The sequence below is a fragment of the Abramis brama genome (assembly GCF_963993115.1).
Source record: "Abramis brama genome assembly, chromosome: 9".
Lineage (NCBI taxonomy): Eukaryota > Metazoa > Chordata > Actinopteri > Cypriniformes > Leuciscidae > Abramis > Abramis brama.
The window spans coordinates 23790141-23808045 of record NC_139971.1 but is presented as its reverse complement, the minus strand read 5'-3'; the positions used below and the strand labels follow the sequence as shown (position 1 = coordinate 23808045).

At 36.7% G+C, this 17905-nt stretch overlaps 1 protein-coding gene across 5 annotated transcripts in view; it reads right to left on the bottom strand.

Annotated features, from left to right (window-relative positions):
* myo7aa (myosin VIIAa) overlaps positions 1–10748 on the bottom strand; it is a 44475-nt gene extending 33727 nt beyond the window's left edge. For 3 of the 5 annotated variants that reach the window (XM_084124326.1, XM_084124328.1, XM_084124329.1), the window contains exons 1-9: positions 6536–6656; positions 5696–5809; positions 5337–5489; positions 2913–3097; positions 1650–1771; positions 1401–1543; positions 548–661; positions 287–440; positions 91–167 (exon numbers count right to left, since the gene is read on the bottom strand). In XM_084124326.1, coding sequence (XP_083980452.1) covers positions 91–167; positions 287–440; positions 548–661; positions 1401–1543; positions 1650–1771; positions 2913–3097; positions 5337–5489; positions 5696–5809; positions 6536–6640 — 1167 coding nt within the window. In that variant the 5' untranslated portion in view covers positions 6641–6656. Of the gene's footprint in view, positions 1–90; positions 168–286; positions 441–547; positions 662–1400; positions 1544–1649; positions 1772–2912; positions 3098–5336; positions 5490–5695; positions 5810–6535; positions 6657–10570 lie in introns of those variants that run through there. The other 2 variants (XM_084124330.1, XM_084124327.1) reach the window with 1 other exon arrangement.
* Positions 10749–17905: the final 7157 nt, after the last annotated feature.

Genomic DNA, 17905 nt, shown 5'->3' with positions numbered 1-17905 from the left:
TCAAAGACTGATATTTTTTTTTAATTATTAAAATGCATCTAAATCACCATAACAGCAGCCATGTTATGACTTTATGATTTAGCGTCATACCTCTAATAAAAAAGCAGCAGTGGTGAGATTTGAGCAACGCACAACCTCACAGGCATCCAAATTATCATACGTGCGAGCTGAGGAGAAAGTTTACAACACCATAAGTTGTTAAATACAAAATTTCAGGCTATTTTGAACTGAAAAAGTGATGACCAAAATGAGTTTATTATAGACGCATTTGTCCAAGCAAACTCACCCTCGTAGTTCAGGTTGCCCATGTGCAGAATAGCGGCTAGCAGCTTGGAAATCTCCCAGTTCTCCTTTTCAGTGAACATGAGGACCTTCATGGCCGAACGGATGTTTGAGTATTCCTTCTGATCATCACGACCGTCACAAACAGTGCAGCTTCCCTGAGTTATGACAGGTCAAGGTTATATCATCTGTATATCTGAAGGACAATGTCAACATGTATTCTGCACAGCAAGAACATTAAAGAACATTGAAGATCATCACTCACAATGGTAAGGTAGGTGTAGTCTGCGGCTTTACCCAAGCCTAGTTTCTTCTTCTGGTCTGGAGTCATTCCCTTCAACATACAGTAGAAAATGTGGTAGTTTCTCTCATCACGGGCCTGAAAGAGTGGGAGAAAAGATGCTAATTATAGAACTTAAAAAGGTTCACAAATGTTGCCATTTGGACTGATTTTATTTTAATCGTAAAAATGCAATGTTTATAATTATAATGATGTTCTGAGAAAACCTACCAGGTAAGTATGACCTATGACCCTAGAAAGTCGCACAAGGATCAATGAATGATATGTATATCCCTCTAAAACCAGAAGTCTAGACTATTTTGGCTATGTTTTTCTAGAAATGTGTACTCCAACATAACCTTTCTGAAACCAAAATGCATTGTTTTGAAATGTCATACACTACTGTTCAAAAGTGTAAAGTCTTATTTATCAATGACGTTCAACTGGCATTTATAATGTTATAAAAGATTTCTATTTCAAATAAACACTACTCTTCTAAACTTTAAATTCATCAGAGAATGCTGAAAACATATATCATGGTTTCCGCTGCATTACTGGTTTCAACATTGATAATAATAAGAAATGTTTCTTGAGCAGCAAATTAGCATTATAATGAAAATTCAGCTTTTCCATCATAGGAATAAATTCCACTTTAAAATATATTAAAATAGAAAACCGTTATTTAAAATTGCAATAATATTTCACAATATTACTGTTTTTACTGTATTTTTATTCAAATAAACAGCCTTGGTGAGCATAAGAGACTTTTTTCAAATACATAAAAACTTTTGAACAGTAATATATTAGCCAAAGAATTCAGATTCAAAGTTGTACATACCTGTCGACACACTCTGGATTTCTCTAGAAGGTACTGTTCAATCTTTGCTCCCTCTATAGCTCCTCTTTTGTTGAAGTGGATGTCAATGTACTTCCCAAAGCGGCTGGAGTTGTCATTACGGATGGTTTTAGCATTCCCAAAGGCTGTTGGGTAAAGTCATTAAACAAACCAGAATGTAATTTGCTTGTTTCTGACAGAGATGTGGTTTCTTAGAGCTCAAACCCCTCCAGATGGTCCCGGTTCTCTTACCTTCTAAGATGGGATTCGCCTCCAGCACCTGCTGCTCAATCCAGGAGTGCTGCCCGCTGATAGCAGCCAAAAACTGTAGAATCAACTTGGTACTTTCTGTTTTTCCTGCTCCAGACTCACCACTGACGGGAAAATATACACAGGTAAACATACAGTCTTAAAAATAAAGGTTCCAAACAGGGTTTTTGCAGCGATGCCATTTAAACATTTATAGTTCCCCAAAGAATCTTTCAGTCAACACTTAACAGTTCTCAACAGAACAATGTTTTAGTGTGAAGAACATTTGACTTGCATAGTATGGGGGAAAAAATACTATGGAAGTCAATGGGGTCCATCAACTGTTTGGTTACCGACATTCTTCAAAATATCTTCTTTTATGTTCAGCAGAACATTTTGAGGGTGAGTAAATGATGACAGAATTTTCATTTTTGGATGAAATATCCCTTTATGGTTGGGTTGTGACTATAGTCTATAGTTTATAGATGGTAAACCTTGTTCTGGGAAACTGATATGCACTTTCTGCTACCAAGGTTAGGAGTAGAAGTAGATATTTGAGATAAGTCCCAAATTTGGGACTAGAGTATATGGAAGCTTGTTTCCATCACAGAATAAAAAATAAAAAAGGTAATTATCTCACAATTCTGACTTTTTATCTCAGAATTGCGTGATATAAAGTCGCAATTGCGAGATATAAAGTCAGAATTGCGTGATATAAATTAGCAATCGTGTGTTATAAAGTCAGAATTGTGAGATATAAAGTTGCAATTGCAAGAAATAAACTCGCAATTCTGACTTTTTCTCACAATTGCATGTTTTTATCTTGCAATTCTGACTTTATATCTCGCAATTCTGAGAAATAAAGTCAGAATTGCGAGATGTAAACTCGCATTAGTGAGATAAAAAGTCGCAATTATCTTTTAAAATGTATTATTCTGTGGCGGAGACAAGCTTCCATAGTAGCACTGTCAACAGCATCAAAAATATTGTCCTGTACTTTAAACTGGTAGAAGTGAGATTAAAGTTGGCGTTAGGTTTAAAATGACCAAGGTAATGTATGGGTCGGGATCAGGATTGGCCTTGAGGTCATAATCAGGAATAAGGTAAGGCTAAGGGTTATAGGGTTAGGCTCAAGAAAAGGGTTTGGGTTAACCTGAAGATATCCAGTTCCTAAACAATAGATAGACAGACATAAGTCTTCCCATCAAGCTTTAATGGAGGCACTCACACCAAGCGTTGCTAACAGAGTCTTACAGGTTTGCGCACCTTATGATACAACACTGGTCTTTGTTGTTGCGTTGCATGTTGAAGTAACAGTTGTCAGCGATGGCAAAGATGTGTGGAGGCATCTCTCCGATCTTCTTATTGGTGTAGAGGCGTATCTGGTCTGCCGTATAGATGGGCAGCAGCTGATACGGGTTTACAGCCACTAAGATGGACCCGGTATACGTCTACGAAGGATACAGAAATAGAGCTGAAGCAGAGGAACATGAGTGGATATGTTTGTTTCTTTGTTCTTTAATGGACCAAATGATGTAAAAATTTATAAAATATCCTCTTAGGAATGTAATTATTGACATTACAACACTGCAGAATAATTATACAGTATAAGGTAAAAATAAACCACTTGTTTTTCTTTACTTTTGTGCAATATTGACACGTTAGTTCATGTAGAGGACATGCAGAAACCAACAGTCATGTTACGGCACAAGACAGACAGTCATATTGGTTACGAGGCAGAGCGAGTGAATATGACAATGAGAGGAGAGTGCACGGGCGTCTTGCTTTTCGGAGGGTGCTGTTACAGTGGGCTGTATCAGTGTCCTGTTACCGCAGACCTCAGAGCCATGTTGAAATGGAGAATCGTAATGAAAACACACTCACTCAGAGTGAGGCAATGAACAGCGAGCAGCCATGCGTGTGAAAATGATGTTTGCATACTCACCCGACCACCACAGTTAGTCTTCATATAGAGAAAGAGAAGAGAAGAGAATATAACCAAAGCAAATAACTGAGGGGAGTTATTAAAGGGGAGTTATTAAAAACAGGGTAGATAAAGGCTCTTATGGATTTAATTAAAGAAACAGGGCAACAAACTGTTTTTGTCTTTGCGATGACCATAATGAAACAGAAATACCACATTATTTATTCCAACTATTATTATTTTTTGGACAATAGTTGTGTATAATATAATTGAAATTTATTTATTAATTTGGTATTGAGCAACTGAGCAAATTAGTGGACCTCGATAATTATTTTGATTAATTTAACTCATAGAATAGGGCATCTTTCACAATGAATAACTGAAATATCCCATTATCAATTATTTTATATAGAGTACACACACATTGGTTTAAACTAATCTCACTGGCAACGCAGGATGGTGTTCTGCTGGTTTACCTGGTTGGCTAGCCTGCAAGTGTCCAAAACCCCTCTAAAAACCAGAAAACCAGACTATGTTTCTGCTGTAATTTAATAAGTATATATATAAACACTATATCGGCAAAAGTTTTGGGACGTCTGCCTTTACATGAAGATGAACTTTAATGACATCCCATTCTTAATCCATAGGGTTTAATATGGAGTTGGCTCTCCCTTTGCAGCTATAACAGCTTTAACTCTTCTGGAAGGGGCCATCCCCAAACTGTTCTCACAAAGTTGGGAGCATGAAATTGTCCAAAATGTCTTGGTATGCTGAAGCATTAAGAGTTCCTTTCACTGGAACTAAGGGGCCAAGCCCAATCCCTGAAAAACAACCCCACACCATAGTCTCCCCTCCACCAAACTTTACACTTGGCACAATGCAGTCAGGCAAGTACCTGTTATCCGCCAAACCCAGACTCGTCCATCGGATTGCCAGACAGAGAAGCGTGATTAGTCACTCCAGAGAACACTTCTCCACTGCTCTAGAGTCCAGTGGCTTATGCTTTACACCACTGCATCCAATGCTTTGGACTTGTGCAATCACTTGGTGATGTAAGGCTTGCATGCAGCGGCTTGGCCATGGAAACCCATTCCATGAAGCTCTTCTAGCTGTTCTTGAGCTAATCTGAAGGCCACACGAAGTTTGGAGGTCTGTAGCGACTTCTGCGCACTGTCGCCTCAGCATGCACTGACCCCGCTCTGTGATTTTATTTGCTGTTGTTCCCAATTGCTTCCACTTTGTTATAATACAAAGTTGATATAATAACAGTTGACTGTGGAATATTTAGTAGTGTGGAAATTTCACGAATGGACTTATTGCACAGGTGGAAATCTATCACGGTACCACGCTTGAATTCACTGAGCTCCTGAGAGCAACCTATTCTTTCACAAATGTTTGTAGAAGCTGTATGCATGCCTAGGTGCTTGATTTTATACAACTGTGGCCATGGAAGTGATTGGAACACCTAAATTCAATGATTTGGAGGGGTGTCCCAATATATAGTGTATATATATACACGAGTAACTGATTAAATTAGAGGACCTGCATAATTTTTTTTTCTTTCATTAATTTAATTTGATTCAGGTCATTTACATTTATACATTTATTCACTAATTTAAAACCTTCAAAATAGAAACCTATTCAAAACATACTTTCCATTAATCACAAAACTGCACCTCCACATCTGATGTGGAGTTTTGCATTAGTTGTATGCTTACGCAACAAAACATAGACCTTCAATACTTTGAATGGACAGCAGGACTTACATAGATGAGATGTTCTCTGTAGCGGATGAGAAGGTTCCGGAGGATCCCCGCCTCATTCAGATCCCCCAGTCGAATCATGTCCTCCACCCCGTGGATGGAGGTGGGGTGCATCGGCTTGATGTTCGTGGCATTTTGGGGAGAGATCCAGTGTTCCTGAAAAGAATGCAGATCCATAGATTCAATGCAAAAGAAAACACAAAAAAACCCACACCAAAGAACTTCAGAATAATTATTAGCTCCAAAGTCACATGTCTAGTCTTTATATGAAATGAAACATATGTAATGCAACAAATCATATAGATCAGCCAGAAGAAGAGCAGCTTTTCAGCCCAACAGATCAGCAATGATCAATAACTTACATTCCCTTCATCATCCAAGACTTGGATCTGACCAGAATCACAGAGCTTCACCACGGCTCCGATCGGGACCTCAAACTCCCGGCCTGTCTTCAGGTCCAGCCAGACATAGTCGCCCTGAAACACAATTCAGACCATCAAGCATCAGAGAAGTGGTATTTTAGATTTGATTGGGATCCTATAGTTTTAATTAATATTTTGAATACATTTTTATTTTATTTGGTTAACATTTTTGTAATTTTTAGTAGTTTTTTAATGTGTCTTATTATTTTTTATTTCAGCTTTAGTTATTTTAGTACTTCAAGTTAAACTAAACGAAAAGGAGAAATGTTGCCTTGGCAAAATAAGTTTCAGTTTTTAATATTTTACAGTTTATTTACATGTTTATTTTATGGTTTTAGTTTCAGTTAATAACCCTGCATCACAGAGTTTATTATTTGTAAATGACATTAGTCTGACATCATCACTTCATTCAAAAACCGAAGACTGAGACGCTGTGACATCATCAGTCCATGATGTAACTCAAAAAGTGCTGCAAACCTGCAAGTCTGATCACTTAGTAAAGAACCAGCAATCCTCTACTCAACAACATTTATGTATGCATTCATCAGATGCTTTTATCCAAAGCAACTTGAAATAGAGGAACTTAAGTATAATTCAACAAGACGCATTTTTTGACAAATCATGCAGAACATCATGCACACACTGAACACACTTTACTACTTAGTGTTAGATCAAAATCAAACTGAATTCAAATGTAAATCCACCAAAATATAATTCCAACCAGACACCATTAAATGAATGGTAAGCATTTGCACGTAACTGGCAACTCTCCACACATACCGGTAATAGAGTGCTGTGTTTGAACACAGTGTTGACATTTCGTACTAAGGCCCACTTTGCCTGATCCTTCTCGTAGAGTTCGACGTAATCCCGACGCTTGTACATCCTCACGAGATCAAACTCTAATCCATGCAAATGGCAAAACTCCAGACCGAGAACGTCTTGATATACCGCACACACACCCACACCCTCACTTCCTCAGCAGGTGTGTGAGCATTAAAACCAGCCGTCCAGAGACCCAGGATATCACAACAACAAAAAAATGTTTCCTTTCCGGTCCGACAACAGGACAAAAATAATTGTAGAGACAAAAACAGGAGTCCAAGTTGTCTGCACTACGTCCTGAAACACACAAACGTCTCCTCTAGGGCATCATTTGCACAAAGGGAAACCAAATCTGAGGCCCAAAGCCTGATCCTGTGTGGATTGTTCCTCTCTATATTTATTGCTCCGTTTACTTTCTTGTTCAAGTCATTTTTTCTCTGCTGCCTCACTGTCTCCACTCTTGCTTGTGTATATGGTGTGAATGGTGTCTGTCCCTGTCTTTCAATTGAGGAAGGGTTGGTCATTGCATTGGGTGTGGAGGTGGATCCCCAGTTAATATGGAGCTTTTTAATTAACTAAATATCCCCAAAGGCAAATCAATACAGGTAGAGGGAGAACCCAACACCGTTTGGCCGCAGCTGTCACGTCTGAGAAGGCAGCATTGCCAACCAGCATCGCTGATACAATCCTAGTAACGACACACGGCTGAATAATTCATGCCAAGACAACAACTGCATTGTTAGCTCACTCCTCCTCTCTGTCTTTCGTTATCAAACCTCCTAACAGACTATCAGAGGCTAAAACAAGAGCACTCTAGGAAAGAAATGTGGCACACTTAAGTATTCATTGAAAAGCAAGACTTTGAAAGTCTGAGTGCAGAAACAGAAACTAAAAAATAATAGAGAAAATACTTTGTGAACATACAGTATATTACTGACAATACAGCTCTTGTAGCAAATGGTGTAAGATATAGATCAAATGTCACCAAACCAACTTGGGTTCCTATCTCGACTGCAAATCATTTCTATTAAATAATTGTCATATGATAGAAATGAGTTTGTATTGTTCATTTACACAGCAGCACAACTGTTTTCAACATAAGAAGTGCTTCTTGAGCAGCAAACCAGCCTATAATGATGATAACACTACAATACGGTTCATTAGTTAACATTATGTATTTACAACTAACAATGACCAATCCATTTGTTACAGTATATATTAATCTTTGTTAATGTTAGTTAATAAAAATACAACTGTTCATTGTTTGTTCACAGTGCATTAACAAATACAACCTTTGATTTTGATGTATTAGTAAATTTTGAAATTTGCATTAACTAAGATTAATAAATGCTGAAGAAGTATTGTTCATTCTTAGTTCATGTTAACATAAGGTAGTTAACTAATGAACCTTACTGTAAAGTGTTACCAGAATGATTTCTGAAGGATCATGTGACACTCAAGACTGGAGTAATAATGCTGAAAATTCAGCTTTGCGTCACAGGAATAAATTAGACTACATTTTAAAATATATTAAATAGAAAACCGTTGTTTTTAAATTATGATATCAATATGTTTCATAATTTTACTGTATTTTTGCTCAAATAAATGCAGTCTTCGTGAGCATAGAGAGAGACTTATTTCAAAAACATCAAAAAGCTTACCGACCACAGACTTTTGAATGCTTACATTCACACATAAAGGACAATCACAGAAAATAATGAATTGACTCAATGATTTATGTTTGTCCAATCGAGTTCACAAAAAATAAAAAAAGCACTATAGGCGCACAACACACCAACTCCTGAAACAAAGCTCGGTCATTGGAAGAACATTTAGAAACTGGACCTCTAATTAAATATCCCAGTTGATGATCCAGTTCAAATGAGATGAAAACATGGTGGTGAACATTTATAGCCGTACAGGTGTATGAGACTGCAGCAGCGCAGGTAAATTATTCATCAAGTGCAAACGATCAGCACGACAAGACGAATGACGTTTGTGTTAGTTAGATCATGCGTTATCCCCGACAAACAATAATGCGGTAGGCTACTACAGTTACTACAATAGATGTAAAGGATGTGCGTCATAAAACACTCTGCAACCTAATCTGAAATACATTCGTGAGCGGCAGCACAGACAATAAACAAAGAAGCCTTGGAGCATCAGTTTCTTAATGTAGCCTAATGTAAACCAAAGACCCATCGAGTTTATGTGAGCTCATATCTACACTTAAGATCGCCCCCTCTTGGCAACAACTGGTCATACGTTTTATTTTTTGCATGCATGCATATGCTTTCATTGAATTTGAGAGGAGTTAAAAACATTTAGAATTGAGTAGGCTATATTCAACGCATTATCAAGTCTAGATTTTCATATTTTCTAAGCATTGTCAGGCAATGCCAAACTTGTTTGCATGTCCCATAAGTCTTTTGTTAATTTTTTAGAAAAAAAAAAGAACTGTTCAAACTGCTAACCCAGAACATGAGCAGTAATACATGCTTGAATTGGCAAACACGAAAAATAACAGTAGCCTAAATCATCTTGGTCTTGGCATTCAGTTTAAAATTTGGTCTGGATTGGTATTAATTAGCATTTAGATGACAAAATTAGGCAAAGGTCAAGCAAACAAGGATAATTTATGTTCTAAAGGACAGCTGGTGTTTCACTGCAACCACCATTAAAACGCTGCCAAATGTTCTGCCTCAGTGCACATTGTCATTGCCAAACTGGAACATTACAGCATAATATTCATAAAACATGCCTAAGCAATTAAACACTCTCCTCATAAGCTGGTACTGTAAACCAGTGTAAATGTAAAGCATGTTTCCAGGGTTATGTTGTAGCTATATGTCCTCTCAGAACAACATAGATATGAACCCGATGAATGCTGGTCTCATTCTCATTGCTCTGCATGCATGACTGCACCTGCACTCACTCACACTCACTCACTCACTCACTCACTCAGGGGGAGTGTCTGTTCTGTTGGCCCCACCCACTTTCAATTCACTATGAGTGGGTGGAGAATGAAACAGGTGATGTCATTGGATGGGCACTTAAAAGACTGGAATATTCCTACCTCAGACTGGAATGCATTCATTAATCAATGCTAATTAATTATGAGCCAGAAAATGATTGTAATAATCAGTGTTGTTATTGTTAACTGGTTTTGATTCATTTTAAATAAAGCTGAAATAAAATAAAACAAATAAAAAACAAACTTAGAAGAATTAAATATATTTTATGAAATAAAATAGGTTGAAATACTAAAGTTACTCAAACTAAAACTGAAATAAATATAAATTAAAGCTAAAAAACCAAACAAATAAAACAATTATATGAAACCTATATGAAACCACATAACAAAATTAAAACTAAAATATATATATAAAAAACTATAAAAAATGTAAAATATGAATAAAAACTATAATACTCTATAAATAATACTAAAATAACATATGGTAAAAATACAAGGTGTTGCTCCATGAAATTCTTGTAGGGCGAATCTTACAGTCACAAAGATTGTCAAAAACATAAGCCCAAAATCGAAAGAAAAATATAAGTGGAAAAAAAATATATTTTGTGCATTTTGACATTAATTAATTAATGATTAAGCACATTTTCACCTAGATTCTCAGTCTCATCTTATGCTTTTGAGTTTTTTTCAGTGATAATGCTCATTAGATTGCATTGTTTAAATTACATGATTTTTTAAATAAACAATATAAAGGCAGTACTACGGATGAATAAAGTATTTATTTCATTGTCATTAAATTATGATATAAGAAGTCTTCAAAATATAATTTATTATTTTTTTTCCCCTGTAATTTTGGGATAAATTGGGAATGCTCTCATGAGATTCACCTTTTATGATTTCTTACTCACAGTCAATCCCACTTTTATAAAAATAATAAATATGTGGCATCTCTTGTTTACGCTATTAAAAGTCCTATTTGCAACTAAACCATTAATGTCTTTAATCCCCAGCCTTACCTGTATTAATGTGAGATACTTGTAACTCAGTCTGCGTGTTCTCACATTCCTTTCCTGTGCTTTAGCCCCCTTCATCTCCATTGCAACCCCATTCCAAACACACTGTCCTGTTACGGCACCTGCTGACCGCTAACCCCTCGTTTCAGTCTGTGTTCTTTAAGGTCATTCGTTCCACTGTGACAGACAGAGGCGAGGTTCCCTCATACCCCGGTGAATTTATCAGCCCATGAATGACCACTTTCTTGTCCTAAAAATGAGGTCCTGTCAGCAGTGATTAGAGACACAGAAAGGCAGATGAGACGAGTTCTGTGTTCTGTGTTCATGAGGTTTCCACCGCACTGGCAGATCCTACAGACATGTAGAGCCAATGGACCAGCATGTTTCTAAAATAACCTACAAAAATAACCCTTGTTACTACAGTTGTAGTACAGAGACAGAGATTTGTAGATGTCAAAGTATTGTATATAGCGCAAACCAAACATTCAACTCTCTGTATTTGCACAAACATATTGTAAGTAATTATGAGACTTGTAAATAATTATGAATTGTAAGACTGGGGCTAGTTGTCACATAGATATCTACAAGGTCTACAAGTAAACATTTTTTTTAAAAGCATCTTTTTCAGTCAAAAAATCCTTCAACATTTTTGTATTAGCTGTGATAAAAGTGAAGAGTCACTATTTTTCATAAATGTCAGATAGGGCAAGTTGTCACATCTGTTTTATATTTTGTAATTTCTGTTAGCCACAACAATGGACAATTGTTTAAAACATCAATTTTATACAAAGTTCTGTCATGAAACTCTAGATGGCACAGGCTGATAGGTCCTTAACTCAATCTGCTTGCAATCACACCATGCTCTATAGGGCACAACTGACTGGTTCCTGCTGTATCAGTAACCAATGAACTTGCTGATCAACCTTCAAATACTTGGTCAGCTTTGCTGAAGCAGTTTCAGCGTGCTTGCAGAAACCCTCCACCTTCCCCAGCTCCACTTGTATAGATCTGCTACGGGTAATTCATGTACGCTATATTGTACAGCAGCAGCATGTCTTATGCCTAGTTCACACTGGACGATTCTAGGGCCGATTTTCGCTCGCCAACAGGTTTTGGGAGATCGCCGACAAATGCCCGAAATCGTAGGCAAATCGGTGGTCGTTCACGTGAGTGACAATCACGCAGTGTGAATTATCAAAGACGTGATCTGAGAGAATCGTCGTGGCATGCTAAATATCTGAACCTGTCGACGATTCAAAATCCTGCTGTGTGAATGTGTTCTGACTGAAAACTACATCGGCGTTGACCTACAGCCAAGGAGGAGTTACAGACCACAATATCAATATTTTAATAGATATTTTTACAATTATATCAAACAGCAAAGCACAAACATTTGCTTGACCAGCAGCAACAGCAGCACATTGCAAAATTATTTATTTACCCCCAACTCTCTTTGCAGAACACACAATCCTTGCTCCCCTCGTCTCCCCAACCATTTCCTACTGCATGATCAGTTTTTTTTTCTCTCCTTTTCGCCGCAAATCTTCTTGCAGGCTATAATTTGTAACAACAATTTCAGTCTTGCGCGAGAACTCCGGTCTCACGCACACGTGATTTTGTGTTATTTCCTTATCACTTCTCGCGCTTGTTTGGTTGTGAAACGTAGTTTGTGGACCAGACAGAAGTTGTCGGCGATTCTTTCGTTTGCAAAGTCATGCAGTGTGAAACCTCCTGTCGCCGATCCATCGTGCAGTGTGAACACAGCAGCAACTGAATGTTGCCTCAGATAGTCACGCAGTGTGAAAAGAACAGTGACCCGACTACTTTGAAAATCATGCAGTGTGAACTCGGCATTACTTGCTCACAGCAGTCATGTATGTATTGGCAGTAGCAAGTCCCGTATTTGCTCTATAGCAGCAGCAAAAACAAACAGCAGCAGCGGCGTAGCAGATCTATTCCGCCAAGACCAAACATATTAACATTGTCATATCCATAAACACTCCGAGAGTTGTCATGACAAAAATGTATTTACCTTTTTTCATTTTTTCATGTTTAATGAATCGTTTTTACTGTTTCAATTTAGCTGAAAAGCCATTAATCAGCCAATTAAAAAAAAAAAAAAAAAAAAAAAAAAAAAAAAAAATTATATATATATATATATATATATAGCCTATATATATATATATATATATATAGCCTATATATATATATATATATAGCCTATATATATATATATATATATATAGCCTATATATATATACACAGTGCTATGCATAAGTTTAGACACCCATGCTAAAGTTGACTAAAAAGAGGAATAAAAAATCATCTTTTGGAAATTGAACTTAATGCCTTAATTTTAAAAATTAGGAAAAATCCAACCTTTAAGGACACCAGTTTTCTTTGTGAATGAATAATGTATCGTAAATAAATAAATGTTCTTCCTTAAAATACAGGGTGCATAAGTTTGGACACACCTATGTTAAATTCCCATAGAGGCAGGCAGATTTTTATTTTTAAAGGCCAGTTACTTCATGGATCCGGGATACTATGCATCCTGATAAAGTTCCCTTGGCCTTTGGAATTAAAATAGCCCCACATCATCACATAGCCTTCACCATACCTAGAGATTGGCATGGAGTACTTTCCATAAGATCATCTCTCAATGCAAATCAAACTAGCTATTAGGCTAACTGAAATAAAACCATGCCAATCTCTAGGTATGGTGAAGGCTACAGTATGTGATGACGTGGGGCTATTTTAATTCCAAAGGCCAAGGGAACTTTATCAGGATGCATAGTATTTTTATTTTTATTATTAGCAGCAGGTATAAAGTGACAACTTACAACATGCCCTGCTATGGGGTGAATGTTTCTTTTTCTTTTTTTAGTCCTGGTCCTTATCAGTGGTCCTTATTTGTGTTTATACAGAAACTGACCTTCACAAATAAGCCAACTCTGAGAAGTATTCATTGCAGTAAAAAGTGTGACAACCAGCCCCTGACTCGCCTACACCACTGTTTTGTACAGCTTTCTGCTGGTAATGAGCACTGGTAATGAGATTCAGGCGTTGAACTGAAAACACAATCTGTCATTTATCACAAAATTAGAGGGTCTTTAGAACATTGTGGAAAACAACAGTCTTAACTCAAGAATCCAGACATGCAAACAACTTCTTTAACCCGAGCAGCACTAATAAAGAAGTAGCCTAAACGAGACAGCAGAAAGATAAAGATAAATTCACAACACGCTGAAAGAACAATACAGATTGACTTATTACTGAGGGCAGAGGCAGAGTATATGGTACTGAGACCCTGATCAGATTAGAGATAATTAGTTAACAGCATTTACGTTCTCCGCTCCACTGAAGCAGCTTTATTTCTGGACCGAGTGTTTACATGTGTCTCAATGTCAAACCAGTGATGTTCCCAACTGACCTCTACAGGCACCAAAGAACAAAACACATTCACAGCCAGCATGCAGAGGTGTAAAGAGTACCTGAAAACTGCACTTGAGTAAAAGTGGTAACACTTTATTTTGATGGTCCCTTTTAACATTCTGTTGACTATAAGTAACTTTGCAACCACATGTCAACTAGCAGTCATTAGAGTATTCGTAAACCGTCTGCTTAATATCTGCCAACTCTTTATTTTAATGGTCCTCCAACAGATATTCTACTGAATATAAGTAACTTTGCAAGTACATGTCAACTTATTCAAACCATAACCCTACCAGTCTACTAATGTGCATGTGAATTCTACATGTGAAGTGCAACTTTACTTATAGTCAACAGAATGTGTTAAAAGGACCATCAAAATAAAGCAAAACCCAGATACGTTACTGTGTTACACCATTACAAGTTACAAACCACCAATTTCAATATGACTTGAGTAAAAGTCTTAGAGTATCTGGTTTTAAATGAACTTAAGTATTTTACTCATACTGAATGTAGGCTCAGAGACGCATTAGTCCTCAAAACCTAAGAGACACACCAGTGGAAAACAAGAAACGGCTGATTTGTGAGGATGCTTATTTTCGAAAATCAAAATAAAACCGAACACTTCAAAACTCCAATAAATCAAGGTCCACACAACAGTCTCTTAAACGTCTACAAACAGTCAAGTTCAGTTAAGCTCAAGTGCTCAAAACGGACACAAGTAAACCAAAATCTCTTCAAGGTCTCTTTAATATAATAGATAAATAAAATAATGTTAAGTAAAATGAAATATTCAAAGCCTACTTGGTTTCAGCCTCCTCAACGGCTCCAGCTATGTCCTCATCTCATTTATGAAACACCTGTGATTCAAAAACTACCTGCTAATGCACTCGCATTCGTGTAAAATAGCCTTGTTGACTAGTTTAGGTGAGGAGGGCTCAGTAAGTAAGCAAGTAAGATATAGTACCTTCAATGCCCTGTAGATGGCGATATTGCTTGTTTTGTAGCAGAAATAAACTACTGCAGAAAAAGTTATTTGCTGAATTCGGAACCGCATACTACTCTTACTATTTTCCCCATATCTTTATTTGGCAAAGATAGTAAGAGTAGTATGTTAGTATGTGGTTCCGAATTCAGCAGTTGCATTACTCATCACAAATATATTGGAATAAACTTATTCAAAAATGTAAGAGAGTAGAAAGTAAAAGTTGCTTATATCTATGATATTCAGTAAAACTACAAATAGCCAAAAAGATACTTAAGTACAGTAACTAATAACATTTACTCAAATACTTTACTCAAGCTAGCTTTGAAAGCATGAGATCCCACCCTCTTTTTAGAGCGCTCTCTCCAAAGCTACGCCTCTTTCAAAACACATGAACGCACACAGCTTGAGCAGAGTCTGCAAACTGTCACGAGACGACGTTAAATTACTTCATCTCTCATGTCACATTTTTGGTCCAGAGACTTCCGCAGAAGTGTTTGTGTACCTGCTGTAGAATGACCATGACTGTGCTGTTTGTGTTTCCTCCTGGACATCAGACGTCACCACACGAGACCCTGAGAAAGAGCCACACATCAAGATTAGTGCTACCCAAAACACTCATACAGTGTGCATGACATAATCATGACATACACATCTGCAAACTTTCTTTTAAAGTGCATCGTCATAATACTGTACCAACAAAATGCTTCTGGTCGACACAAACACACAGTGAAGCACACAGAGCATTAGATTCAGATTATCTGTCACTCGACCTGAGAAACTCGTTAAAATTCTCTTTAAAATTAATTTTACACCATTGCTTTATTTCATTTGTCTATACTATTTGTTTACTCGATTTGTACAACGATTATTTGACTTTTATTCACCTTGTGTTTTTATTTTATACTTTAATTTTACTTATTGCTTTGTCAACACCAAATGTTGAACATTTAAATAAGAAAGAAAGAAAGAAAGAAAGAAAGAAAGAATATGGATTTTTTTAACTCTAACCTAATTTATTTTCCATTTCTCAGTTCTCACAATTTTTAATAATATTTAGCTGTTTTATTATACAAATACTGTATGACAAAAGATTTACAAATATTGCAAATAGTCTTTCAAGTAATATGAGGTCATAAGCCTGCATGTATAAAAAATATAGAATATTAATCATAAGATTTAAAAAAAACATTTTTTTTTCGATGGAGCAACATGGCAACTACTCATGCAACACTCATACTGTTTTTGTCTTGCACATTAAATTGAAATTGAATTACTGTGAAGCACTGAAAGTCAGATAAACACAGATAAATATATATAAAATCAGCATGAAACAGATGTTGCTTCCCTATTGTGATGAATACAAGTGAAATGGCTTTTCGAATGAGAAACAAATGTAAGGCAGGACTTGATTTTGACCATGGGGAACTGATTAGATGGTTGTGGTTTGCTATTGGTGGATCTCCTGTGAGTGACAGGTTGTCCCGCCTTCGCGCCAGTAAACACATCATCAGAGGAGCAATGAGCTACAAGATGGAGGGGAAGTTATTTTGTTTAAAGATTATGAAAGCACATGATTTAATATTTAATAAAAACAAAACAAGAAATGGCCATTTTGATTTCATGTGGACAATGGAACACACAACACTGAAATACAGTAGTCAACATTTCAAGCGGATCAAAACCTTTCATCAAAGTTATACATGAATTTTGAACAATACCCACTCTTGTCTAAGGACAATTTTGATGAACTTTTTGGATCCACTTCGAATGTTGACTACTGTGCAAGCAGACACACAAACACATCACCTCCGTAGGTTTTAAAGGGATAGTTCGCCCAAAAATGAAAATTCTGTCATCATTTACTCACCCTCAAGTTGTTTCAAACCTGTATGAATTTCTTTCTTCTACTGAACACAAAAAAAGATATTTTGAAAAATGTCGGTAACCAAACAGTTGATGGACCCCATTGACTTCCATAGTAGGAAAAAAAAAATACTATGGAAGTCAATGGGGTCCATCAACTGTCTGGTTACCGACATTTTTCAAAATATCTTCTTTTGTGTTCAGTAGAAAAAAGAAATTCATACAGGTTTGACACAACTTGAGGGTGAGTAAATGATGACAGAATTTTCATTTTTAGGCGAACTATCCCTTTAAAGGTGGGGTATGTGATTTGCAAAACGGCCGGCAGATTTTGAAAATACACAACTCAAATGGTCCTACCCAGAGCCATAGAGAGAAAGAGTTGCGACACTCTTTGATGTCGCCGCTATGGCTGTCACGTGGTTCATGTAAGCCCCAATAGTTCCAAAACATACGCTGGCTGTCATGTTCTTCTATGGGACAGACAGCAGCGATTGCATTATTGAACGGTAAATATAAAATAAAACAAACACCCAAGTAATTTTTCAGCTGTTATTGCATTATTGCATTTTGTTAATGTCAGTTTTGCATTTGGAGATAAGTTTTAGGCTATATTTTTGGAGGGAAAAGCTTAGTGTTCATGTTCGCATGGGTAGTAGCACTGGCTTTAGCGGCTCTAACTTAACTTTTCCATATCATTCATCTGATGATAGACGTCTCATGATATTTATTTTAGCACAACTGGGCTGTATTAGGCTATTGATTCCCGTGATTTTGTTTATAAATTTGGATTCAGCCATTAGACCTTGTACCTTCGTGATCACGCAAAGAGGTCTGCCGTGGCGGTCCGTTCAGAAATCGCTTAGAAGCTAGCTCACTTCTTCTGATGAAAGTGGCCACCCCCAGGACCACAACGTGAAACATTATCATGTTAAGAGAATATTATTTTAAGATTAAGCCATACACATTATCAAAACTATAACAGATTAAAAACGAATGTAAGCATGGCTGATACAAATTAAGGTTTTCAAATAAAATATTTTTTATTAAACAAT